This window comes from Macrotis lagotis, chromosome 2, assembly GCF_037893015.1.
Source record: "Macrotis lagotis isolate mMagLag1 chromosome 2, bilby.v1.9.chrom.fasta, whole genome shotgun sequence".
Lineage (NCBI taxonomy): Eukaryota > Metazoa > Chordata > Mammalia > Peramelemorphia > Peramelidae > Macrotis > Macrotis lagotis.
The window spans coordinates 116482624-116508531 of NC_133659.1; the positions used below are offsets into that span (position 1 = coordinate 116482624).

At 37.9% G+C, this 25908-nt stretch overlaps 1 protein-coding gene and 1 pseudogene across 2 annotated transcripts in view; one reads left to right on the plus strand and one right to left on the minus strand.

Moving 5' to 3' along the window:
• Positions 1-4444: 4444 nt before the first annotated feature.
• LOC141511941 (spermidine synthase pseudogene) lies at positions 4445-5441 on the minus strand (annotated as a pseudogene).
• Positions 5442-25333: 19892 nt separating this feature from the next.
• SMYD2 (SET and MYND domain containing 2) overlaps positions 25334-25908 on the plus strand; it is an 82239-nt gene continuing 81664 nt past the window's right edge. Inside the window, exon 1 of one of the 2 annotated variants that reach the window (XR_012475723.1) lies at positions 25334-25717. Coding sequence is in view for 1 of the 2 variants with exons in the window: in XM_074222661.1 (XP_074078762.1) it covers positions 25527-25717 (191 nt within the window). In the remaining variant the exon portion in view is untranslated. The remainder of the gene's footprint in view (positions 25718-25908) is intronic. The other variant, XM_074222661.1, reaches the window with a different exon arrangement.

Genomic DNA, 25908 nt, shown 5'->3' on the forward strand with positions numbered 1-25908 from the left:
ATCCAAAAAAAATTAAATTTTACTTATTAGAATTCAAAAAATTAGGGAAATTATATTATGATCTTAAGAAGGAAATTAATACAAAGACAGTGCCAAGATGGTAAAGCAGAAGCCACATACTCTCCCAACATTCTCTTATAAAAATTTAAAAATATTACATCAAATGCAAAAACAGCTATAAGCAAAGCTTCAAAGGCAAAAAATGCAAATTGGATGAAACCTTAACAAGTATTCCTAGAAGTATTAAAGAGATAAGAGTAGCAAGGGGGAAAATCGGGGGTAAAATGAGAGTGATACAAGAAAATTATGAAAGAGAATTAATAGTTTGGAAAAGAGGACACATACCCCAAAACTGAAAACAACACTTTAAAAACAGAATTGGTCAAATGTTAGGAAGCACAAAAATTCGCTGAAGAAAAAGAACTTAAAAAGTGAAATTAGACAAATATTAAATCTTTTAACAAAAACTCACAAGAAAAAATTCCTTAAAAATTATAATTGGGCAAGTAGAAGTTAACTCCATGAGACATCAAGAAACAACAAAATATAGTGAAGAAAAATAAATAGAAGAAATTGAGAAATTAAAAAAAAGAAAATCGGAAATATCTCATAGGAAAAACAACTCACCTACACAATAGATTAAGGAGACATAATTTAAGAATAGTTAGACTACCTGAAAGCTATGAAAGGAGCCTAGATAACACATTTCAAGAAATTAAAATTGGAAATATCCCCAACATCTTAAAGGATAAAATAGAAATTGAAAGATTCCATTTATCATCTCCTAAAAGAGATCCCAAAATAAAAACCCCCTAGAAATATTGAATTCCAGAACTCCCAGTCCAAGGAGAGAATCTTTCAAATAGAGAAAAACTATTCAAATATCATGAAACCACAGTTACACTCACATAAGATTTAGCAGCTTCCATTTTAATGAAGCAGAAGACTTGGGATATAATAATCCAGAATCTAAAGGAACTAGGATTACAACTAATAATAACCCATCCAAGTTGCGAAATGATCCAACCATTCTGGAAAGCAATTTGGAACTAAGCCCAAAGGGTTATAAAAATGGTGTATACCCTTTGATTCAGCAATACCACTACTAGGTCTATCTCAAAGACAGGGAAAAGGACACACACACACACACACATATATATATGTGTGTGTGTGTGTGTGTGTATGTGTGTGTGTGTGTGTGTGTGTGTGTGTGTGTATATATATATATATATATATATATATATATATATATATATAATGTTATAGGAGTTTTTTTGTAATGGCAAATAATTGGAAACTGAGAGGATATCTAGCAGTTGGGGAATGCCTGAACAGGTTGCGGTATATGAATTTGATAGAATATTATTCTTCTGTAAGAAATCATGAGCAAGCAGATTTCAGAAAAATCTGGAAAAGTCTTACATGAACTGATGCTGAGTAAAGTGAGCAGAACCAGAACATTGTATGTAGAAAGAACAACATTGTGTGATGATCAACTATGATAGACTTAGCTCTTCTCAACAACATGGTGACCAAAGGCAATTCCAAAAGACTTATGCCAGAAAATCCTATCCATGTTCGGAGAAAGAACTATAGTCTGAATGTAAACTAAATCATACTGTTTTCACTTTTTTGAATTTCTTTTGTTTTTTTCTTTTTCCTTATTTTTTTCCCCTTTGTTCTGATTCTTCTTTCACAAGACTAATATGGCTATACATTTAACATTTTTAGACATGTAAAACCTATATCAGATGATTTGCTGTCTTGGGGAGTGGAGAGGGATGGGAGAGAAGTAGAAAATTGTGAAACTCAAAAATCTTACAAAAAATAAATGTTCAAAAATATGTATAGAAGCTCTTTTAGTAGTGACAAAGAAATGGACATTGAGGGAATAGCCATCAATTGGGGAATGACTGAACAAATTTTGGTACATGAATGTCATGGAGTACTGTTGTTCTATAAGAAAAAATGAATGGTCAAACTTTACAGAAGAATGGAAAGAACTACACAAACTGATGCTGAGTGAAGGGGGCAGAATCAAGAGAACATATTACATAATAACAACAACAACATCATTGTGGGGCCAGCTAAGTGGCACAGTGGATAGAGCACTGACCCTGGAGACCTCTTGGGCAAGTCACTTAATTCCATTACCTTGCAAAAACCAACAACATTGCAAATTGTTCAACTTAATGGATACAACTCCTCTCAGCCATTCAGAGATCTGGAACAGCACTGGGAGACCTATTATGAATAACAACATTTAGGGGCAACTAGGTGGCGCAGTGAATAAAGCACTGGCCCTGGAGTCAGTAGTACCTGGGTTCAAATCCGGTCTCAAACATTTAATAATTACCTAGCTGTGTGGCCTTGGGCAAGCCACTTAACCCCATTTGCCTTGCAAAAAAAAAAAATGAATAACAATATTCACAACCAGAGGAATAAACAATAACAACAAAACCCCACAGAATCTGAATGGATACTATGTTCACTTTTTTAAGTTTTTTCTTCCTATCCCATGGTTTTCTTTCTTTTCTCTTGATCCTAATTTCTCACACACAAAATGACTACTATCTGGGCATGTTGAACATGGATGTACATGCACAACTTTTACTAAACTATTCACCATTGAAGTGGAAAGGCAGGGTGTTTGAAAAATGTATAACTTATGAACATACAGGTAGATGAATGTTGAAAGACATTCATGATATGTAGCTGGAAAAAATAAAAAGACAAGATCAGAAAAAAAATCCAACTATACGTCTATAAAAAATACACATAAAAAACAAGGCATATACAGAGTTAAAACTAAGGAACTGCAAGAGAATCTATTATGCTTCAGCTGAGATTGAAAAAAAGACAGGGTAGCAATGATAATCTCAAACAAAGCAAAAGCAAAAATAGACATAATTAAAAGAGATTATCAGAGAAATTAAATTTTGCTAAAAGTTACCATAGGACACCAAATATAAAGGTAACATATTATAGAAAAAGGTTTATAGCATGTTTCTCTGATAAAGACCTCCTTTCTCAAATATATAAGGAACTGAGTCAAGTTTATAAAATAAGAGCCATTCCTCAACTGATAAATAGTAAAATATATTTATAAGCAAGTAGTTTTCACAAGGAATCAAAGCTATCTAGTCATATAAAAATATAAATCACTATTAATTAGAGAAATACAAATTAAAACAACTCACATTTTTCAGATTAGTTTATATGACAGAAAAGGAAAATGACAAATGCTGGAGTAGATATGAAAAATGTGGGACACTAATGCATATTGATAGAGTAGTGAACTGATCCATTCTGGAAAACAATTTGGAACTATGCTCAAAGGATGATAAAACTGTATATACCTCTTTGATCTGGCAATGCCATTAATAGTTCTGTATCCCAAAGTGATTAAAAAAAAACAGAAGGAAAAAGATCTAAATCGACAAAAATATTTATAGAAGGCTTCTGTGGTGATAAGGAATTGTAAATGAAAACAATGCCCATCAGCTGGAGAATGGCTGAACAAGTTGTGGTATATGATTGTGATATAATATAATTGCACTGCAAGAAATGATAAGCAGAATGGTTTCAGAAAAAGCTGCCAAGACCTAAATGAATTGATACAGAGGGAAATGTTACATCATAACAGTAATATTATAAGAATGACCTACTATGAAATAGCTTCTTTGTTCAATACAATGACCCAAGACAAATCAGGACCCATGATGAAAACTCTTCTCCAAAGAGAACTGATGAACTCTGGGCACAAATTAAACTCCAATTTTTTTTTTACTTTATTTTTCTTGCTTTTGTGGGGCAACCTGGTTAATGAGAAAATGTTTTAAATTATTTCAAAGGTATAATTGATATGATATTGCTTGCCTTCTGAGGTAGAGGGGGAACTGAAGGGAAATAGAGAATTTTGAACCCAAAAAAAATTTCAAAAGGGTGTCAAAAATTAAATAAATATAATTTTTCTAAAATAAAATTCTTCTGATCCCTTTGAACAAAAAGGTGAAGTAGAAAGAATACACTGTAACCTTCCTCTGGATGTGGATGGCATTTTCCATCACAAGTCTTTTAGAATTGTCCTTGGTCACTTGAACTGCTGAGTGGAGTTAAGTCCATCACAACTGATCGCCACACAGTATTGCTGTTAGTGTGTACAACGCTCTTCTGGTTCAGCTTACTTCACTTCAGCATCAGTTCATGCAAGTCATTTTTTATTTTTTTTCAGTTATAAATACACTGTTTGGTGAGGGGCCATGTTAGAGGTGAGAAGGATCATCCTGTACCCAGATGATCAATATTAATAGATGCTAATTGACCAGACTGGATAGAGACAGAGACAGACAGACATCTTGTACTGCCCCCCCACTGGCCCAGCAGAGCATGGCATAGGGAGCCCCTCAGTCATGTGAGGGGTTGGCTGGTGAGGGGCAGGTCCTCAGTCAGGAAGGGGTGCCAAGCGCCAGTCAATGCCCTCATAGCAAGAAGAAGGGCATCCTGGAATGGGTACTTGTGGCTTAAAGTCCCTGGGAGAGGCTGAGGTGGGCATACCAGTCTGTTCACACATATCACTCAGGTTCTTGAGAGCAAACTCTGGCAGCACAAAGGCTGAGTGATGAATGTTTGAGTTGTAGTACTTGAGGTTTATTTTCTTGACTTGTTCCTGGGTCAGCTGCTGCACTGGCTGCCAGAAGTTAGTGCTTGGGGTCTTGTTGCAGAGCATGAAGCCAATATGGCTGCTGGGATAGGTGGGGATGGTACAGTAGGCATATTCCACAATAGGGAACAGAGACTTGCAGAAGTGTTGCATCTCCTTGATGAGGTCCAGTGCAACCATTGGCACTCACCCTGATAGCAGAGGATCTCATCATCCTTCAGCACTGTCTTCATCAGTTGTTAATAAGACTCTCTGAACATACTCTTGGCAGGACCCATGGGGTCTGAAGAGTCTGTGATGATGACATCAAAGGTGTCTTGGTTCTTCTGCATAAATTCAAATCCATCTCTAATATGCAAGGTCAGCTTCGGACTGGAGTAGCCCATGGCCATGCCTGGAAAATATTTCTTAGAGACCTGAATCATGTCTTCATCAATCTCACACTGGACCACAGACACCTCCGAGGGACTCTTCACCACTTCTCAAAGGATGCCCCCATCCCCCACCACCAATGATTAGCCCCTTTTGTGAGCTGGGATGGCTCCAGAGGGGCAGGTTGGCAATCATCTCCTGGTATGAGAATTCATTCCTCTCTGTACATTGGATGACTCCATCCAGGACTAGGACATTGCCATAGGTCTTGCTAAAGAAGACCAGGATCTCCTGGTAGCGGGAGCATGGTGGTGGAGCAGCTCATCCACCTGCAGGGACTGGCCTGGCAGGGCCTGCACATCTCCTGGAACCAACCCTCACAGATGGCTTGGAACCCAGGCTTCATGACAGGGTTGGGAGATGCAAGACCGTGGGCCACTGCCCATCTGCCCTCCCACCAGCCTGCATGGCCTCATGCAAGTCTTTATAGACTTTTCTAAAGTGTACCCACTTCTGATTTCTTACCAAACAATAGTACTTCATTACATTCATGTACCATAAATTGTTCAGCCATTCCCAGTTGATGGGCGTTCCCCTCATTTTTCAATTCTTTACTGCTATAATATTTTTGTACCTGTAAGACTTTTTTCCTTTTTTTTATGGTTTTGATGAATCAAAAGCTATTCATAGTACTATTGCCCTTTGGACATAGTTTCAAAGTGCCCTTCAGGATGATTGGATCAGTTCACAACTCCACCCCCTAGCTACCTCTTGATAGAGACGGGATGGACTTTGCAGAATGAAACTTCAAAAAATATATATGATCAGGGGTGTCTAGGTGGTGCAGTGGATAGAGCATAGGCCCTGGAGTCAGGAGGAACCTGAGTTCAAATCCAGACTCCGACAGTTAATAATTACCTAGCTGTGTGGCCTTGGGCAAGCCACTTAAACCCATTTGCCTTGCAAAAAACTAAAATAAAAATGATCAATTCAGCAATTAGTTTTATTTGACTATACATGTTTCTATTGGGGGTTTTGTTTTTCTTTCTCAATAAAGAGGATGGGAAGATGAAAGGGAGAAGAGGTAGATTTTAACTGATTTTTTTAAAAATAAAATGTAATTAAGCAAAAGTAAGCTGGTAAAACAACACACAAAACACAAACTAATTAAATCAATTACTTCAACTGTAAATGACTCCAATGAAAATGTGAGTAGAGGGGATGTTGATGAAAAATATAACTCTGGATAAGAAATAAAGGAGACTAGAGGCTTGTAGATTATACAGAAGTAACAAGTATTTTCTATAAGAAAGCCAAACATAAAAATAAAACAAATCTTTATGACTTACAAAGAATTTGAGCTTCTTAATAATATGAATTACAGGTATTATCTCCTTTTTACAAATAAGAAATCGAGGCTTGGAAAAGTCAAATTATTTGCCAGTAGTCAATATAAATATTTAGTATCATATGAGGGTCATGAACTCACATTTTTCTTAATTAACCATCCTTCATTCTTACTTTAATTCACCTTCCTTCATTGTTACTTTAATTCCAAATCATCTTTTGGCAATTTGACCTGGTAAGTATCAATCTTACCAAAAAATAAGTCTGATTATATCTTAACAGTCAGGAAACAATTGGTTAAATCACTTTGATCACTTTGATATCAATGGTGTTATTGGCTTGTTAGTATAAAGGTGAAAATCAATATCAAAATAAAAGAGTTGAAAGAAGATATGATGTAAAATTAAAAGTTTTGTATGAAATTAAAATTTTCAACAGAACCTATTCAAACAAGTTATCAATTTTGAAAAGGGAATTGCTAAAGAAATAGTCATTAGGGGGGTGGCTAGGTGGCATAGTGGATAAAGCACTGGCCTTGGAGTCAGGAGTACCTGGGTTCAAATCTAATCTCAGACACTTAATAATTACCTAGCTGTGTGGCCTTGGGCAAGCCACTTAACCCCATCTGCCTTGCAAAAAAAAAAAAACTAAAAAAAAACAGTCATTAATATAGATTGTTACTATTTCTTATTGAAGTTTAACTAGTGTGAAGCAATTGCCCCCCCAAAATTAAAAGAAACTAAAAGCAACTGTATCCAGCAAACATTTATTAAGTGAAGGACATAGCAGCTAAGGGCAATTATTTTTAAAATTTTAAGCTTATAATATGTTGAGTCCCTTTCTGGACTCATATGTTGAGTCCCACTTCTGGACTCCCTTATCTTTCCCAGGAGAGCATTGGAGGGGCAGGAGACAAGGATGACAAAGGAGACAAGTACTCCATCAAGATCTCCAAGTGCTCCATTTATTCATCAAAACACCAACGCCTAAATACCTTTCCAGTCTCTAATCCACTCCCACTCCTGTGGCACTTAGTAAGATAAGACTCTGATGTTCAAAGACACCAGGTGAAGAAAAATTTGCAATGTTCCCATACAATGTTCCCATACAGTTCCCAACATATATAAAACCTTAGATGAATTATAAAATATACAAAACCCTTATAGAAGATTGTAAGCAGAAAAAACTCCTAAAACACAAGAAGTGGTGAAGGAAAAGTTAAAAGAAAAATTGATTTGAGGCCAAGTATGCCAAATCATTCTAAGAGCACTTACAAGTGAAAATGGAAAGTCAGCTAACCAAAAAAGAAAAGAAAAGATCTGTGAACATTTTTATAACAATCTATTTTCTTTATCAATATCAGTGGATGCACCATATTTGAATTCTGATATCTCAGCTTCTGATTTGCTAAATAAGGAAGTAGAAATCCATCAAAGAAAATGAAGGCAGGGCAAGTGCCTGAAACCAAAATAAACACAAAGATGGTCCAGATAGCAAGTAACCCAATATTAAGAGATTAAATGGCTTCAATACCTATTGATCAATACATATTCCTACTTTATCTTTCTAAAATCTGTATACTATTCAACACATATCAAGCATATTCTTGCTAAAATATGGGTAAGAGACTGGTAATTTTTAATGTTATATTCTACTAAAAGCCACATTTTTATAATTAATTGATCAAAAAGTACAAAGAACAGAATTCACTGTTTATTATTTATCAACTATAAAATTTGATTATATAGAACAAAATGCAGCCTTAAAAGCTCTCTTAATAAAATATCTCATGCCCTACCAACCAAAATTCCAAAAAATTACTTTAATGAGTTAGAAAAAAATAGTAAGTAAATTCATATGGAGAAATAAAAAGTCAAGAATTGCCAGGAGCTTAATGAAAAAAAGCGAAAAAGAAGGTGGCTTAGCCCTACCTGATCTAAAACTATTTTATAAAGCATCAGTCATCAAAACTGTCTGGTACTGGGTAAGAAATAGAGTGGTGGACCAGTGGAATAGACTAGGTGTAAAAGCAGGAGATGATTATAGTAATTTGCTGTTTAATAAACCCAAAGAGTTCAGCTATTAGAATAAAAACTCCCTCTTTGATAAAAACTGCTGGGATAATTGGAAGTGAGTATGGAAGAAACTTAGATTAGACCAACACCTAACACCCTTTACCAAGATAAGATCCAAATGGTTACAGGATTTAGACATAAAAAACAAATACTATAAGCAAATTAGAAGATCAAGGACTAGTTTACCTGTCAGATCTATGGAAAGGGGAGCAGTTTATGACTAAGGAAGAGTTGGAGAACATCACCAAAAACTAATTAGATGATTTTGATTACATTAAATTAAAAAGCTTTTGCACCGATAAAGCCACTGTAACCAAGATCAAAAGAAATGAGGTCGAGGTGGCTAGGTGGCGCAGTGGATAAAGCACCGGCCCTGGAGTCAGGAGTACCTGGGTTCAAATCCGGTCTCAGACACTTAATAATTACCTAGCTGTGTGGCCTTGGGCAAGCCATTTAACCCTGTTTGAAAAATGTAGTAAATTAGGGAACAATCTTTACAACTAATGATTCTGATAAAGGACTCATTTCTAAAATATACAGAGAACTGAGTCATATTTTTAAAACAAAAAGCCATTCCCCAATTGACAAATGGTCAAAGGATATGCAAAAGCAATTTACAGGTGACGAGATCAAAGCAATCCATAGCCATAAGAAAAAATGCTCTAAATCATTACTTATTAGAGAAATGCAAATTAAAGCTTCTCTGAGGTACCACCTCACACCTCTCAGATTGGCCAATATGACCAGAAAGGAAAATGATCATTTTTGGAAGGGTTGTGGGAAATCTGGGACACTATTACACTGTTGGTGGAGCTGTGAACTCATCCAACCCTTCTGGAGAGCTATTTGGAACTATGCCCAAAGGGCAACAAAAATGTGCATACCTTTTGACCCAGTAATACCACTACTGGGTCTATACCCTGAAGAGATGATCAAAAAGGGTAAAAATATCACTTGTACAAAAATATTTATAGCACCCCTCTTTGTGGTGACAAAGAATTGGAAATCAAGTAAATGCCCTTCAATTGGGGAATGGCTTAGCTAACTGTGGTATATGTATGTCATGGAACACTATTGTTGTATTAGAAACCAGGAGGGATGGGAATTCAGGGAAGCCTGGAGGGATTTGCATGAACTGTTGCTGAGTGAGATGAGCAGAACCAGAAAAACACTGTACACCTTAACGGCACCATGAGGGTGATGATGGACCTGCTTATTTCATCAGTGCAACAGTCAGGGACAATTTTGGGCTGTCTGCAATGGAGAATACCATCTGTATCCAGATAAAGAACCGTGAAGTTTGAAGAAAGTTCAAGGACTATTCACTTTAGGGAAAAACAGATATCTTATTGTCTGATCTTGTTACCACTTAGACTTCTTGTCTCTTCTTTAAGGATATGATTTCTCTCTCATCACACCCAATTTGGATCAATGTACAACATGGAAACAAAGTAAAGACTGACAGATTGTTTTCCGTGGGGGGTTTGGGAAGGGAAGTAAGACTGGGGGAAAATTATAAAACTCAAATAATATGTTTAATAAAAATAAATTAAAAAAACATATCATATAGGAAATGCTCCAGCCCAATTCAGCTACAAATAGATTCTATGATTATTAATATTATATGAGACATAACACAGATGTTTAGCACAAAATGGAAGGATTCCCTCTTGATATTGAGGTCTTCCAGTCATTTCTATTTGCAGATGCTTTTGTGTTAGTTATACAATACCTCAGACAAAACTGAGGCCACAGTCTTCTCTACCAGCCTGTGACCCAACCAACAACGCTGCTTGGCTTGTATAATGGGCAAACAAATTGCAGCATAGAAACAATGACTTGATATGAGAAGGCAACAAGATAGTTCCCTTGATTTTTACACCACCATCATATCTTTCTCTCTCTTCCTAGTCCTTGCTATGTCTTGTAACCTTTTTAATAAATTTTTGTTTTATTTCCACCCATACTTCCCCCAGTCTGAATAATGATTCCTCATAGGCAGAACTGAACTCAAGTGGCCAGCGGCTATGTAAATGGCAAGCCAGCTGGTAGACTATCTGCCCAGACTGGGAAGCTGGATTGAGCTGTATAACTCCAAGACCAGCCTCTGTAGGATGCCAACAGATGTGCCAGCCAGTTGTTCTCTTGGACCCTGCCTCAATGAAGCCCTAGATGTAATACATTCACCTCCAAATGACCTCTGAAAGGGCCAGAAGAATCCAATTCTGAATAATTGTGAGGGGGAATGATGCAGGGGAAAGATGAAGAAAATTGTGAATGTAGAAATTGAGTGCTGTTGATACTCTTGAGATGTAAATTGACCTTAAGTAGAGAATTTTGATTGTAACAGAAACAATTTGTAATCTTTTTTTCCTAATTAAAGGTTTTATTTGAGTTTTACAGTTTTCCCCCCAATCTTACTTCCCTCCCCCCACCCCCCACAGAAAGCAATTTGTCAGTCTCTACATTGTTTCCATGGTATACATTGATCCAAATTGAGTGTGATGAGAGAGAAACCATATCCTTAAGGAAGAAACATAAAGTATAAGAGATAACAAGATCAGACAATGAGATAGATATCAGGCTTTTTCCCCTAAATTAAAGTGAATAGTCCTTGAACTTTCTTCAAACTTCACGGTTCTTTATCTGGATACAGATGGTATTCTCCATTGCAGACAGCCCAAAATTGTCCCCGACTGTTGCACTGATGAAAAAAGCAAGTCCATCATCACCCTCATGTTGCCATTAGGGTGTACAGTGTTTTTCTGGTTCTGCTCATCTCACTCAGCAACAGTTCATGCAAATCCCTCCAGGCTTCCCTGAATTCCCATCCCTCCTGGTTTCTAATACAACAATAGTGTTCCATGACATGCATATACCACAGTTTGCTAAGCCATTCCCCAAATGAAGGACATTTACTTGATTTCCAATTCTTTGCCACCATAAACAGGGCTGCTATGAATATTTTTGTACAAGTGATGTTTTTACCCTTTTTCATCATTTCTTCAGGGTATAGACCCAGTAGTGGTATTGCTGGATCAAAGGGTATGCACATTTTTGTTGCCCTTTGGGCACAGTTCCAGACTTCTCTCCAGAAAGGTTGGATGAGTTCACAGGTCCACCAAAAATGTAATAGTGTCCCAGATTTCCTACAACCCTTCCAACAATGATCGTTGTCTTTTCTTGTCATATTGGCCAGTCTGAGAGGTATGAGGTGGTACCTCAAAGAAGCTTTAATTTGCATTTCTCTAATAAGTACTGATTTAGAGCAATTTTTCATATGACTATGGATTGCTTTGATCTCATCATCTTTAAATTGCCTTTGCATATCTTTTGACCATTTGTCAACTGGGGAATGTTTTTTTTTAAATATGAATCAGTTCTCTGTATATTTTAGAAATGAATCAGGGCAGCTAGGTGGCGTAGTGGATAAAGCACTGGCCTTGGAGTCAGGAGTACCTGGGTTCAAATCCGGTCTCAGACATTTAATAATTACCTAGCTGTGTGGCTTTGGGCAAGCCACTTAACCCCATTTGCCTTACAAAAAAAAAACCTAAAAAAAAAAGAAATGTGTCCTTTGTCAGAAACATCAGTTGTAAAGATTCTTTCCCAGTTTACTACATTTCTTTTGATCTTGGTTACAGTGGTTTTATCTGTGCATTTAATTTAATGTAATTGAAATCATCTAGTTTGTTTTTAGTGATGTTCTTCATCTCTTCCTTAGTCATAAACTGCTCCTCTTTCCATAGATCTGACAGGTAAACTAGTACTTGATCTTCTAATTTGCTTATAGTATTGTTTTTTTATGTCTAAATCCTGTATCCATTTGGATCTTATCTTGGTATAGGATGTGAGGTGTTGGTCTAATCTAAGTTTCTTCCACACTAACTTCCAATTATCCCAGCAGTTTTTATCAAAGAGAGAGTTTCTATCCCAATAGCTGGACTCTTTGGGTTTATCAAACAGAAGATTACTATAATCATTTCCTGTTTTTGCACCTAGTCTATTCCATTGATCCACCACTCTATTTCTTAGCCAATGCCAGACAGTTTGATGACTGATGCTTTATAATATAATTTTAGATAAGATAGGGCTAAGCCCCCTTCTTTTCCACTTCTTTTTTCATTAAATCCTTGGAAATTCTTGATTTTTTATGTCTTCATGTGAATTTACTTAAAATTTTTTCTAACTCATTAAAACGATTTTTTGGAATTTTGAACAATTTGTAATCTTAAAGGTTGCTCAAATTAGGTGGAGATTCCCATTACCATTGATTCATTATTTAATGTAAAATTTGTATCCTAATCTTCTTAGGCCCTAATTCCTGGTTTAGTAATTGAAAGGGAATTCACTTTTGCCTTCTGGATGAGAGGCAAGACATAAAAATCTGAATTTGACTCCAGCTCAGGACCCCCCTAGTTTTCTCTACCAACCTGTGGCCCAGACAACAGCTGCTTGGCTATTCTCTTTCTCTCTCTCTCTCTCTCTCTCTCTCTCTCTCTCTCTCTCTCTCTCTCTCTCTCTCTCTCTCTCTCTCCCTCCCCCCCCAGCCCTTGCTATGTCTTGTAACCTTTTAAATAAATTTTTGGTTTATTTCCAAAAAAAGAAAAAATGGAATCTCCTAAATGAGGTGTATACACACTCAAAAGAGTTTACCCTTACAATTGAACCAAGAAAAACTAAATGGAAAAGTAGAGTTTATTGTTCACATGTTGATATACAATTGCATGGACAGCATATTAAGATGATTGAGGGGTGGCTAGGTGGCACAGTGGATAGAGCACCGGCCCTGGAGTCAGGAGCACCTGAGTTCAAATCTGGCCTCAGACACTTAATAATTACCTGGCTGTGTGGCCTTGGCCAAGCCACTTAACCCAATTGCCTTGAAAAAACCTTAAAAAAAATGATTGTTAAGTAAAAACATATTGGATAAATCTTGTAGGTGGACAAGAAGATCCTGAAATTTATTGGAAGACAGTCAGCTTAATTGCATATGGGAATTGTACAGAGCTTTCAATAATCACAAAAAATTCTCCCTGAAAAACTTTTCCATCTTTTTAACAATGTTAATCCTGGGAAATTACATGTCTGCAAGTTATAGAACAAGATAATCTCCAAAGAATCTAAAAGTTGATTCTCCCAAAGGAAAAAAAATGTATAATGGGAAACAAGTTACAGCATAAAAACAATGACTTGACATGAGAAGGCAGCAAGAAAGATAGTTCCCTTGATTTTTACACCACCATCATGAGAGAGGCATTTCCAGTTTATAGAGGCAAAACACTAAGGTCCAGAAGAATTAAATGACTTTCCTAAAGTTATACAATTGAGGAGTTGGCATTTGAACCCAGGTCTTCAGACTTCAAATTTAGTGTCCACACTGTAACTATACTAGGCAGCATCCCTATCCAAGGTAATTCATGACCAAATACACACTGTGTGTATATCAAAATAACATACACTAGAGAGGATAAAGAAAATCACCCTGTGACCTGCAATGATCAAGGAAGAATTTATGGAGGTGTTTGTATTTAAGAAAGGCCATGGATTCAATGGACTTCTGGCCAAGATGGCGGAGAGAAGACAGGCACAGTTCTAAAACACCTGAATCTTCTTCTCATCAGACTTGGCTTAAAGTCAACCTACACATACTCAGTTAACTTATAAAACATCTAACCTTTCAAGTATTAAAAGGGGAAAAGGGGAGGGGGGAATGGAGAAAGGGAAGGGGAGTGGAGGAAATAAGGGGAAATAACAAAAGGAATGGAAGGGAACAGGGAAAGGGGAAAGAAAGGGGAGGGTGTGATATAGGAGGGCAAACACACTGAAGGGGGTGGTATTCAAAAACAAAATACTGGGGAAGATGGATAAAAGGGGGGAAGGGGGAAAAATACAAACAGAGGGAAGATAGCACAGAGGGCAATAAAGAATTAGTAATCATAACCTTGAATGTGAATGGGATGAACTCTCCCTTAAAACGTAAGCAAGTAGTAGAGTGGATTAAAAACCAGAATCCTACAATATGCTGCTTACAAGAAATTCATTTGAAGCAGAGAGATACATATAGAGTAAAGGTAAAAGGTTGGAGCAAAATATATTTTGCTTCAGCTGAAGTAAAAAAAGCAGTCCTTATCTCAGACAAAGCAGCTGCAAAAACAGATAGCATTAAAAGAGATAAGGAAGGAAACTTTATCCTCCTAAAAGGTACCATAGACAGTAAAGTCATTTTCAATATTGAATATATATGCACCCAGTGGGACAGCACCCAAATTCTTAGAGGAGAAGCTGAAAGAATTACAGGAAGACAGACAGAAAACTCTACTAGTAGGAGACCTCAACCTCCCGCTATCAGATCTAGATAAATCAAATAATAAAACAAACAAGAAAGAAATTAGGGAGGTTGTTAGAAAAATAAGATATGGTAGACTTATGGAGGAAACTGAATGGGGATAGAAAGGAATATACCTTTTTCTCTGCAGTACATGGAACTTATACAAAAATTGACCATGTACTAGGACATAAAAACCTAATGATCAACTGCAGAAAGGCAGAAATAGTGAATACATCTTTCTCAGATCACAATGCAATAAAAGTCATATGCAATACTGCGCCAAGGAGATATAGACCCAGAGCAAATTGAAAACTGAATAACCTCATCTTAAAAAATGAGTGGACCAAAAAACAAATTATAGAAAGAATTAACCATTTTATCCTAGATAATGATAATAATGAAACAACATACCAAAACCTATGAGATTCATTCAAAGCAACTCTCAGGGGATATATTATAGCTCTATAACTGCTTATATGAATAAATTGGAGAAAGAGGAAATCGATGAACTAAACATGCAACTAAAAAAATTAGAGAAAGAACAAATCAAAAATCCCCAATCAAATACCAAATTAGAAATTTTAAAAATTAAAGGAGAAATTAATAAAATTGAAAGCAAAAAAACTATTGGGTTAATAAATAAAACCAAAAGTTGGTATTATGAAAAAACCAATAAAATTGATAAACCTCTCATCAATTTGATTTAAAAAAAGAAAGAAGAAAACCAAATCGCTAGTATTATAAATGAAAAAGGTGAACTCACCACCAATGAGGAGGAAATTAAAGTAATAATTTGAAATTATTTTGCCCAACTTTATGCCAATAAATTTGATAATCTAAGTGAAATGGATGAATATTTACAAAAATATAAGTTGCCCAGGTTAAATGAAGAAGAGATTAAATACCTGAACAACCCTATCTCAGAAAAAGAAATTCAATAAGCCATTATTGAACTCCCTAAAAAAAAATCTCCAGGGCCTGATGGATTCACAAGTGAATTCTACCAAACATTTAAGGAACAATTGGTTCCAATCCTATATAAACTCTTTGGAAAAATAGGGAAAGATGGAACTCCGCCTAACTCTTTCTATGAAACCAATATGGTACTGTTACCTAAACCAGGAAGAGTTAAAATAGAGAAAGAAAATTATAGACCTATTTCCCTGATGAATATAGATGCAAAAATCCTAAATAAAATTTTAGCAAAAGGACTACAAAAATTCATCACTAGGATAATACATTATGATCAAGTAGGATTTATTCCAGGAATGCAGGGTTGGTCCAATATTACGAAAACTGTTAGTATCCTCAATTATATCAATAACAAACCTATCAGAAACCATATGATCATATCAATAGATGCTGAAAAAGCTTTTGACAAAATACAGCATCCATTCCTATTAAAAACACTAGAGAGTGTAGGAATAAATGGACTGTTCCTTAAAATAATTAGCAGTATCTATCTGAAACCATCAACAAGCATTATACTCAATGGGGAGTGGCTAGAGGCATTCCAAATAAGATCAGGGGTTAAACAAGGGTGCCCATTATCACCACTACTATTCAATATTGTATTAGAAATGTTAGCATCAGCAATTAGAGAAGAAAAAGAAATTAAAGGAATTAGAATTGGGAAAGAAGAGAAAAAACTCTCACTATTCACAGATGACATGATGGTCTACCTAGAGAATCCCAAGAAATTATCTAAAAAACTACTGGAAACAATTAGCAATTTTAGCAAAGTTGCAGGTTATAAAATAAACCCCCATAAATCCTCAACTTTCCTATATATGTCTAGCAAGAAACAGCAGGAAGAGCTAGAAAGAGAAATCCCATTCAAAGTAACCTCAGACAGTGTAAAATACTTGGGAATCTATTTGTCAAGACAGACTCAGAATCTTTTTGAAAACAATTATGAAACACTTCTCACACAAATTAAATCAGATTTAAATAACTGGGCAAATATCAACAGCTCATGGACAGGGAGAGCTAATATAATAAAAATGACAATTCTACCAAAACTAAACTATCTGTTTAGTGCCCTACCAATCAAAATTCCAAAAAATTACTTTAATGAGTTAGAAAAAATTGTAAATAAATTCATATGGAGAAATAAAGAGTCAAGAATTGCCAGGAGCCTAATGAAAAAAAATGCAAACGAAGGTGGCTTAGCACTACCTGATCTAAAATTATATTATAAAGCATCAGTCATCAAAACTGTTTGGTATTGGCTAAGTAATAGAGTGGTGGACCAGTGGAATAGACTAGGTGTAAAAGCAGGAGAGGATTATAGTAATCTGCTCTTTGATAAACCCAAAGAGTCAAGCCACTGGGATAAAAACTCCCTCTTTGATAAAAACTGCTGGGATAATTGGAAGTTAGTATGGAAGAAACTTAGATTAGACCAACACCTTACACCCTTTACAAAGATAAGATCCAAATGGTTACAGGATTTAGACATAAAAAACAATACTATAAGCAAATTAGAAGATCATTGACTAGTCTACCTGTCAGATCTATGGAAAGGGGAACAGTTTATGACTAAGGAAGAGTTGGAGAACATCACTAAAAACCAATTAGATGATTTCAATTACATTAAATTAAAAAGCTTTTGCACAGATAAAACCAATGTAATCAAGATCAAAAGAAAAGTAGTAAATTGGGAAACAATCTTTACAACTAATGATTCTGACAAAGGACTTATTTCTAAAATATACAGAGAACTGAGTCATATTTTTAAAACAAAAAGCCATTCCCCAATTGACAAATGGTCAAAGGATATGCAAAGGCAATTTACAGATGAGGAGATCAAAGCAATTCTTAGCCATATGAAAAAATGCTCTAAATCATTAATTATTACAGAAATGCAAACTAAAGCTTCGCTGAGGTACCACCTCACACCTCTCAGATTGGCCAGTATGACCAGGAAGGATAATGATCATTGTTGGAAGGGATGTGGGAAATCTGGGACACTATTACATTGTTGGTGGAGCTGTGAACTCATCCAACCCTTCTGGAGAGCTATTTGGAACTATGCCCAAAGGGCAACAAAAATGTGCATACCCTTTGACCCAGCAATACCACTACTGGGTCTATACCCTGAAGAGATGAGGAAAAAGGGTAAAAACATTACTTGTACAAAAATATTTATAGCAGCCCTGTTTGTGGTGGCAAAGAATTGGAAATCCAGTAAATGTCCTTCAATTGGGGAATGGTTTAGCAAACTGTGGTATATGTATGTCACGGAACACTATTGTTCTATTAGAAACCAGGAGGGCCGGGATTTCAGGGAAACCTGGAGGGATTTGCATGAACTGATGCAGAGTGAGATGAGCAGAACCAGAAAAACACTGTACACCCTAACAGCAACATGGGAGTGATGTTCAACCTTGAGGGACTTGCTCATTCCATCAGCGCAACAATTGGGAACAATTTTTGGCTGTCTGCAAGGGAGAGTACCATCTGTATCCACATAAGAAGCTGTGGAGTTTGAACAAAGTACAAGGACTATTCCCTTTAATTCGGAAAAAAAAAACTCAGATGTCTTATTGTCTGATCTGGTTACCTCTGAGAATTCTGTTCTCTTTAAGGATATGATTTCTCTCTCATCACACCCAATTTGGATCAAGGTACAACATGGAAACAAAGTAAAGACTGACGGAGTGCTATCTGTGGGGTGGGGGGTGGGGGGAGGGAAGCAAGATTGGGGGAAAATTGTAAAACTCAAATAATAGCTTTAATAAAAATTAAAAAAAAAAGAAAGGCCATGAAGACTTGTTAATAGACTAGACAGGGAAAGAAGAGAATGAAAAGCATTTAAAATAAGGTAGTATCATGAGGAAAGGCATGGAAACAATTATGAGTAGAATTTTTCAGGGGCTAAAAAACTCTGGATTTGTGTTAGGGAATAAAAGGAAATATGATTGATATGACAGGACTGGGAAGGGTTTAAAAATCAGAGAACTTTAGATGATACAATAAGCAGTGGGGAAGTAGTAAGTATTTTTAAATAAGAGAGGGAGATAGGAGAAGTGGCTATTTGTGAAGATATTTTATAAAACAAAATGGTATTGATATACTTAGTTTATTACAACATCCAAATTTCTCCCATTTTTATTTTTTCAACTATCAGGAAATCATCCCTTTGTCACAAATCGAAATTAAAATAAATTGAAAGTCCATGTATGGTCAATTTATTAATAAGGCTAGCAATAACTAGATAGCTGGCTCGGTGAACTGATCATTGGGCCTGTAGTCAGGAAGCCTCATCTGAGTTCAAAATCTGGCCTCAGACATTTACGAGTTGTGTGACCCTGGGCAAGTCATTGAACCTCTCTGTTCCTTAATCAACTGCTGAAGGAAATGGCAAACTCCTCCAATATCTTTGCCAATAAAACTCCACACTCAGACATTATCATGCTTATGGTCCACAGGGTCATGAAGAGTCCAACAGGATTGAATAACAACAACAATTAAGCAGTAATCAATAAATTGGGTCAATGATTTCTCTCATAGAGTCTGACAGGATCTTTTAAAACAATTAGCAAGATGATAAAACAAAATTCTAAGCAACCTAGGTGTTTCTTCTTATGAATATGGTTATCAATGATATAGTCAGCATTTAAGATTATATCATTTGGGCTTCCTCTTCTGAAACCTCCTTCACCCTAGCCAAAATAGATGATTTGAGTCAAAAGAAAAAGGTCCCCAGGCAATGGGAAAAACTGCTACAATAGTTTAAAGTGATGAGATTTGACCTTTTAGGTAAATCTAGTTTCACTGGAAAGTGGATGATGGGTAGGATTACAAAAGGTGGAGATGGAAGTAGTTTCAAGCCAAAGCTTAATGATCAGGACAGTTTCTTCAGTATTTAGGTGAAGTTTACAAGGGAAGGTGCTTAAGTCTAAGCAAAATGAAATTTAAATTAACTTTCAACTTTATTCCTCCAAACATTTATTTTTAAAGTTAAGAGAAAGCAGAAAGGAAAAAAGTCTACAAAACTCAAAACATTGAATAAGTCTGAAAATATATGCAGTGAACCATCCTGAAGGGGAATTGGGTGTCCTATTTCTCTTCTTTGGGGTCATGCTTGCTTTTTGTAATTTTGACAAATGCACTTTTGGTTGTTTTGTGATGCTTTCCATTTATATTGTATATATTGTTTTCTTGAGTTTGCTTAATTCACTCAGTATGAGATGGAATAGATCTTTCCATCTTCCTTAAGATTATTTTGGCAGTAGTATATAGAATGAATTGTATGTAGTACGAATAGTATCTAGAATGCTTATATAATGTTTTAAAGTTTTTTTCTTTTTGCAAGGCATGGGGTTAAGTGGTTTGCCCAAGGCTACACAGCTAGGTAATTATTAAGTGTCTGAGGCCAAATTTGAACGGAGGTACTCCTGACTCCAGGGCTAGTGCTCTATCTACTGTGCCACCTAACCACTCCTTATTTAATGTTTTAAGGTTTATAAAGCACTTAACAAATATCTCATTTCATCTTCAAAACAAACCTTGAGAGGTAGGGCTATTACTATTCCTATTTTACAGATGAAGAAACTGAGGAAAGAGAAGGTTAAATGACTTTCCCAAAGTCACATAGCTATTGAGACTTCTTGCCTTCAAATCCAAGGTCTATCCTCAGCACCAACTAGCCGTTTCCCTAACAGACTGCTGAATGCCCAACCGAAAAGAAAGAGACCAGTTGCTATTGTAATTCAAGAACAAAATATTTAAAGTCTCATGGTAGTGGGAATAGAAAGGAAAGGATAATTTATAGTGAAGGATTTGGTAATTTTCTGGATATAAGGGATAAAGGAAAACAAAAGACAAACAAGGAAAACCTCAAACTGAGAATCCTGGGAATGAATGAATAAATGAATGATTTATTCAGAGCTTGTTATTCAGAAAAACCTAGGTTACCCACAGGAGACAAAAAGAGAAAAATAAAACTCTCCCTTCTAAGCCTCTAGCCCCTTCCTACCCCTCTAGTTCATATTCTAATGGAGAAGACAATACAAACAGAACGTTCCTATTTGGAAGACAAAATCATAACAGTATTGAAGGAATCTTTTTATTTAATTTTATTTATTTAAGGCAATGGGGTTAAGTGACTTGCCCAACCAAGGTCATACAGCTAGGCAATTACACAGTGTTTGAGGTCAAATTTGAACTCAGTCCTCCTAACTCCAGGATGGGTGCTCTATTCACTGCACCCTAGCTGCCCCAGCATGGAAGAAATCTTAAAAAAAAAAATCAGAATTTCAAAGAGATATTTTATTATTTTTATTTTTTATAAAAACACTTTTCTATAGCTTTCTTTCCTTTAGGTAAGGTCTATTTTTTTTCTATGCACAATTTGTCAGAAAACTATTGTATTTCTCTGACATCTATTTTGGGGGGAAGATATCAAGCAGAAGATCGTGTCCTCTTTTCAATGCTGTTTTGGGAATTTCAGGATAGCTTAATGCAATATTACTGGGTCTTTTCCCTCCACATCATGCATTATATGGTCCTCAATGAGAAGGGTATGGCCTGGCAGGCTGGAAGAAGGCTATTTTTAGAGACTGTGAGAATGTGAAGTGATAGACTGACAAGTATGAGCTCTTTTAAGAGTGTGCTGTCATCAGTGTTCTTTGGGTTGGTGAGTTGCCATGCCTTGGTTGTTGTTTTATAACATAGTTTTATTCATAACATGTTACTAAATATACTGCTAATGAATTTAAATATCTTAAAAATTTTTTATGTTATATGGATGGCTTTTGTTTTTACACAATCATTTCCAAATAAAGACCCCCCCCATGCTCTAATACTACCCAGTTGATCTTTCCTTCCTAACAAAATTAAAAGTTAAAAAAAAAGTGTTTAGTATTTAGCATTCCTAAAAGCCAGTAAACAAATTAAGTTTCAGAGGTACTTAAGTGTCCTACCCCAAGTCTCTGAAGAAAGAGATACAGAGTCTTAGTCATCTGGATTATTAAGTGGCCAGCTTTCAGCCACAGCCCCATTTTGGTCTACTCTCAGGCCAAGTCCAGCATAATTACCACCAAAAGGCAAAAAGTCCATATCTGCCATATTTTCATTCTAACCTTCAATCAGTCTGCTTCAAGAATGGAAGGAACAGAGAACGGAACCCCAATAGAGCTAGAAAGGTTTGTTACTTGACTTTACATATAGTCCATATGAATTCTAGGGAATTCTTATCCCAACTATAACTCCACTGGCAGGGTAGGAGTTAGAGTGAACTACTATTTCACCATCAGAATTCTAAGGAAAATCCTAGGATGTCAAAGGGGTTCATTTAATCACCACTGATTAGTTAATATCTTCCCTGATAATAATTTATCTATCAATTTAACCAACTAATATCAATTAGTTTTTATAAAAGGCTATTTACTGAGAATATACAACAACAAAGTATAAATATATTCTCCTAATCAGGGATATACCCTAAATCTACACTTCAGTCCCTAGAGAGAGTAAGTTCAAACTTAAAATGGTGGCTAACAAAGCCTTTAACAATGGAAGGAATTGCTCCCTGGCTTGCACAATACCACATCCTGGCTACTGTTGACCCTTACTAGCTTGAATCCACAGCTCACTTGTCACTGGACTCAAATACTGACAAACTTTGATACAGACTCCAGTTACTGAACCTTGCAAAATCTCACAAGGCCCTGTACCAAGAGAAAGAAGACACTAACTGGAGGCACCTTCTTTGACATAAACCTGTTTGAGGTCATAGATGGCTCATTAGCTGGTCCAGTGGAAGGAAAGGATACTCTCCCAACTCCATCCCCTCACAGACCCTCAAGAATTCTTATCCCATGTGGCCAACCTGAAAAAAAACAAACAAAAAGTTTCTCCATTGGTCATAAGAGGAAAACAGGCCCCCACAATGATGCATGCCTGCAAGTTGACAAAGTATGAATTAAAGCCCAGTCTTTCATTGTCTAGTCTCCTCTTAATACAGATATTAAAGTTTAAGTAATTTGCCCAAGGTAACATAGAAATATGGATCCCTTCTAGAGGAGTGGAAATAGCAATGGAGATTGTAATACAGTAAGACAAAGGCACCTTTGAACAATCTTCCCTTTCTTTATTATCAGGAATGCCATCTAAATAGTTCTTACCTAGAAGACTAGGTATGAAGCTAGGTGGAATAGTGTATAACTTGAAGTAAGGAATACTCATCTTTCTAAGTTCAAATTTGACCTCAGACTCCTGGTGGTTATGTGATCTTGGGCAAGTCACTTAATCCTGTTTTGCCTCATCTGCAAAATGAACTGGGGAAGGAAGTGGCAAAATTACATACTTGCAAGAAAACACTCAATTAGGGTTATGAAGAGTCAGACACAACTGAACAACAAAATGGAGGCTGAGTATGTCTATTTTACAATTTTAGATAAGTCTAGATAAAGAAGTTACTTACTTTACCAATGCTGTTTTGCCATTCATATAGTCCTGAGATTTGGAGAAATTAAGTGACTAGCCAATCTACAGTCAGTAGATTAGTCAAGGGTGAGACTTAATCCAGATCTCAATGACTCTATGGTCAGGACTGTATCCTCTAAGACTCCTTGCTACTCTTTGCAACTAGTAAAGGGATTTTAAACTGCAAGTAAAAGGGGTTTTGGGGTTTTTTTTTCACGTGGAGGAGCAAAATTCCAGCTACAATCTTGTCTGCATCACATATAAATTGCAGAAGTTTATATAATACTGTGTGAACGCATGCTCAGTTAAGAGTCTGGAAGATTTGAATTAGATTCTTGCCTGTGAGGCTTACTAGTTGTGTACCTGTGAGCAGATGGTTCGATATCTCAGATAATACTATCCACCTCACAGGATTATTATGATCAAATAAGATAATGAATACAAGTTGCTATGCAAACTTGAAATTACTACATATGTTTGAGTCCAGACCTATATTCTCAAATGTACCAAGTAAATGATAATTATCATCTGTTGTCTTCATCCCTTTTCTCTTATTTATGATTCCTGAGTCTATGCAGCCTTATCTGACTATACCAACTCGCATGAATAACTCCCATCTTTGAACCCCAACAAGAGAGCATATATACATATATATATATATACATACATATATATATATATATATATATATATATATATATAGCTATATTGCAAACGATTTTTCATTCAATCTTCCCAACAAACCCTTGAGGAAGGCACGGCAGCAATGACTATAGTCCGTTTTTTACAATTTGGTAATCTGTGGCTCAAGTAACCTGATCTCACACCAGCTGCAAAGGATAAAAGAGGTGGGCTCCCAGATTCCTAGGTCCTCAGTCCAATACAATTCACTTGCTTAGCATGGCAGCACTTCCCTGATGTCATAGTCTTCTTCAAGAATGAAGGACAAATTGTCAGGCCCTGCTTTATAGAAACTTCACTCAACTAAATTACAAGCACCCTGAAGGGAGACCTTTGAATCTCCCCTCAAAGTGATCCACCCACTGGACAGAGGAATAGCTAACTAGACTGATTTTACTGATAGTCCAGATTAATCTCTTAGATTGGATATTTGGCTGGCACATCGGGGCCAGAAGGAATTTTAAACTGCAAACTCTGCGGTACAAATTCGAAGAAGCCTCTTTCGTCAGGACTAGGGCTTTGACATCCTTTGCCTCCTTACCCTCCAATTTCTTTCAACTTCTTCAAATGTCTTCCTCATAAAATCTCTAGGTCCTATGAATCTTCCCATGAACATGAAAGAGATTTAGGTTTTTAATAGGAACGGATAATTTACCTTTCTTTGGGGATTTTTAAGGAAACTACACCTTCGTTTAACTTAAGTAGCCGAACTTGGAGCATTTTAAAGGAAACTTAACTGTTTCTGCTGGTTTATATGAAAACCTCATCCTGCTGAATGAGCCCTGGATTTGAAGGAAGAGGCCCTGCCTGCGCCTGGTCCTACTCATCGGTCTCCCAGCCCGGGGCTGGCGTCCCCCCGGCTGGCTCAGTGACCCTGGCTGGTCCCGAGGGCTCTCCCTTCCCATCTCTGCCAGCCGGCTTCCCCCGCCGCAGCACCAATCCTCCTTAATATGGATTTCTTTCCTCCCAGAAGGTCTCTTGTTTACATCGTGGTCTTCCTCCCGGCTGCCCCCCCCCCCTTAGATAGTGAGCTCCCTGAGGGCAGGCGTGGTGTGTCCGGGTGGGGGAGGGGAGTGACCTTTTTCCTTGCTATTCTTTAGCTTTTATGGAAGCGCTGGATGAGAGTGGGAGGAACTGATCTGTGCCGACAGTCCGCCAGGGCCCAGGGGGCCACACCGCGCCCCCCGCCCCACCCCCCTCAGGCCGGGGCAGGCACCAGCCCCTCCACAGTAGCCACACCCACTTTTCAGGTGAGTGTCTGGGGCCCCCTCCTAAAAAAGGAAAGGGGGGAGGCGCCGGTGCAGGCCGGGGCAGGCCAGGCCCGAGCCAGAGCCCGGGGGCGGGGCAGAACCGGGCCTGGGGCTCCCTGGGGCCCGCCGCCTCGTGGGTGGGCTTTAGGACCGGGCGGTGGCTCGCGGCACTTTCCGGGGAGCCAGTCGGCCCTTCCACGGCGCCTCCCCACGCGGGTGAGAGCCCCCGCCCCGCCCGCCGCGGGCTCGGCTCCTCCAGTCAGAGCAGGCGGGGAGCAGCCCCCCCCCGGCTGGCACCCCTGGGCTCCCTCCCTCCCTGCCAGAGCTCGGGACGCAGCCGGCCAGGGCGGGAGGGCGCCGGGCTCGGCCCCAGCATGAGAGCGGAGGGGGCTGGAGGCGACGGGGAGGACGCGGGCATCGAGAGGTTCTCCAGCCCGGGCAAGGGCCGGGGGCTGCGGGCCGGCCGGCGCTACGGCGTCGGGGACCTGCTCTTCTCCTGCCCGGCCTACACCTACGTGCTCACGGTCAACGAGCGGGGCAACCACTGCGACTACTGCTTCGCCAGGTAGGGCCCCCCCCTCGGGGCGCCCCTCTCCCTTCTCGCCCGGGAGCGGGCTGCCAGAAGGGAGGAAGTGAGTGGCAGAGGGCCGGCGGCGCCGCCTGGTCCTAGAGCCCGGAGGGCCGCGGGGGAGGGGCTGCCGGGGGCGGAGGGGAGGAGGAGGAGGAGGAGGAGGAGGAGGAGGAGGAAGGGGAAGA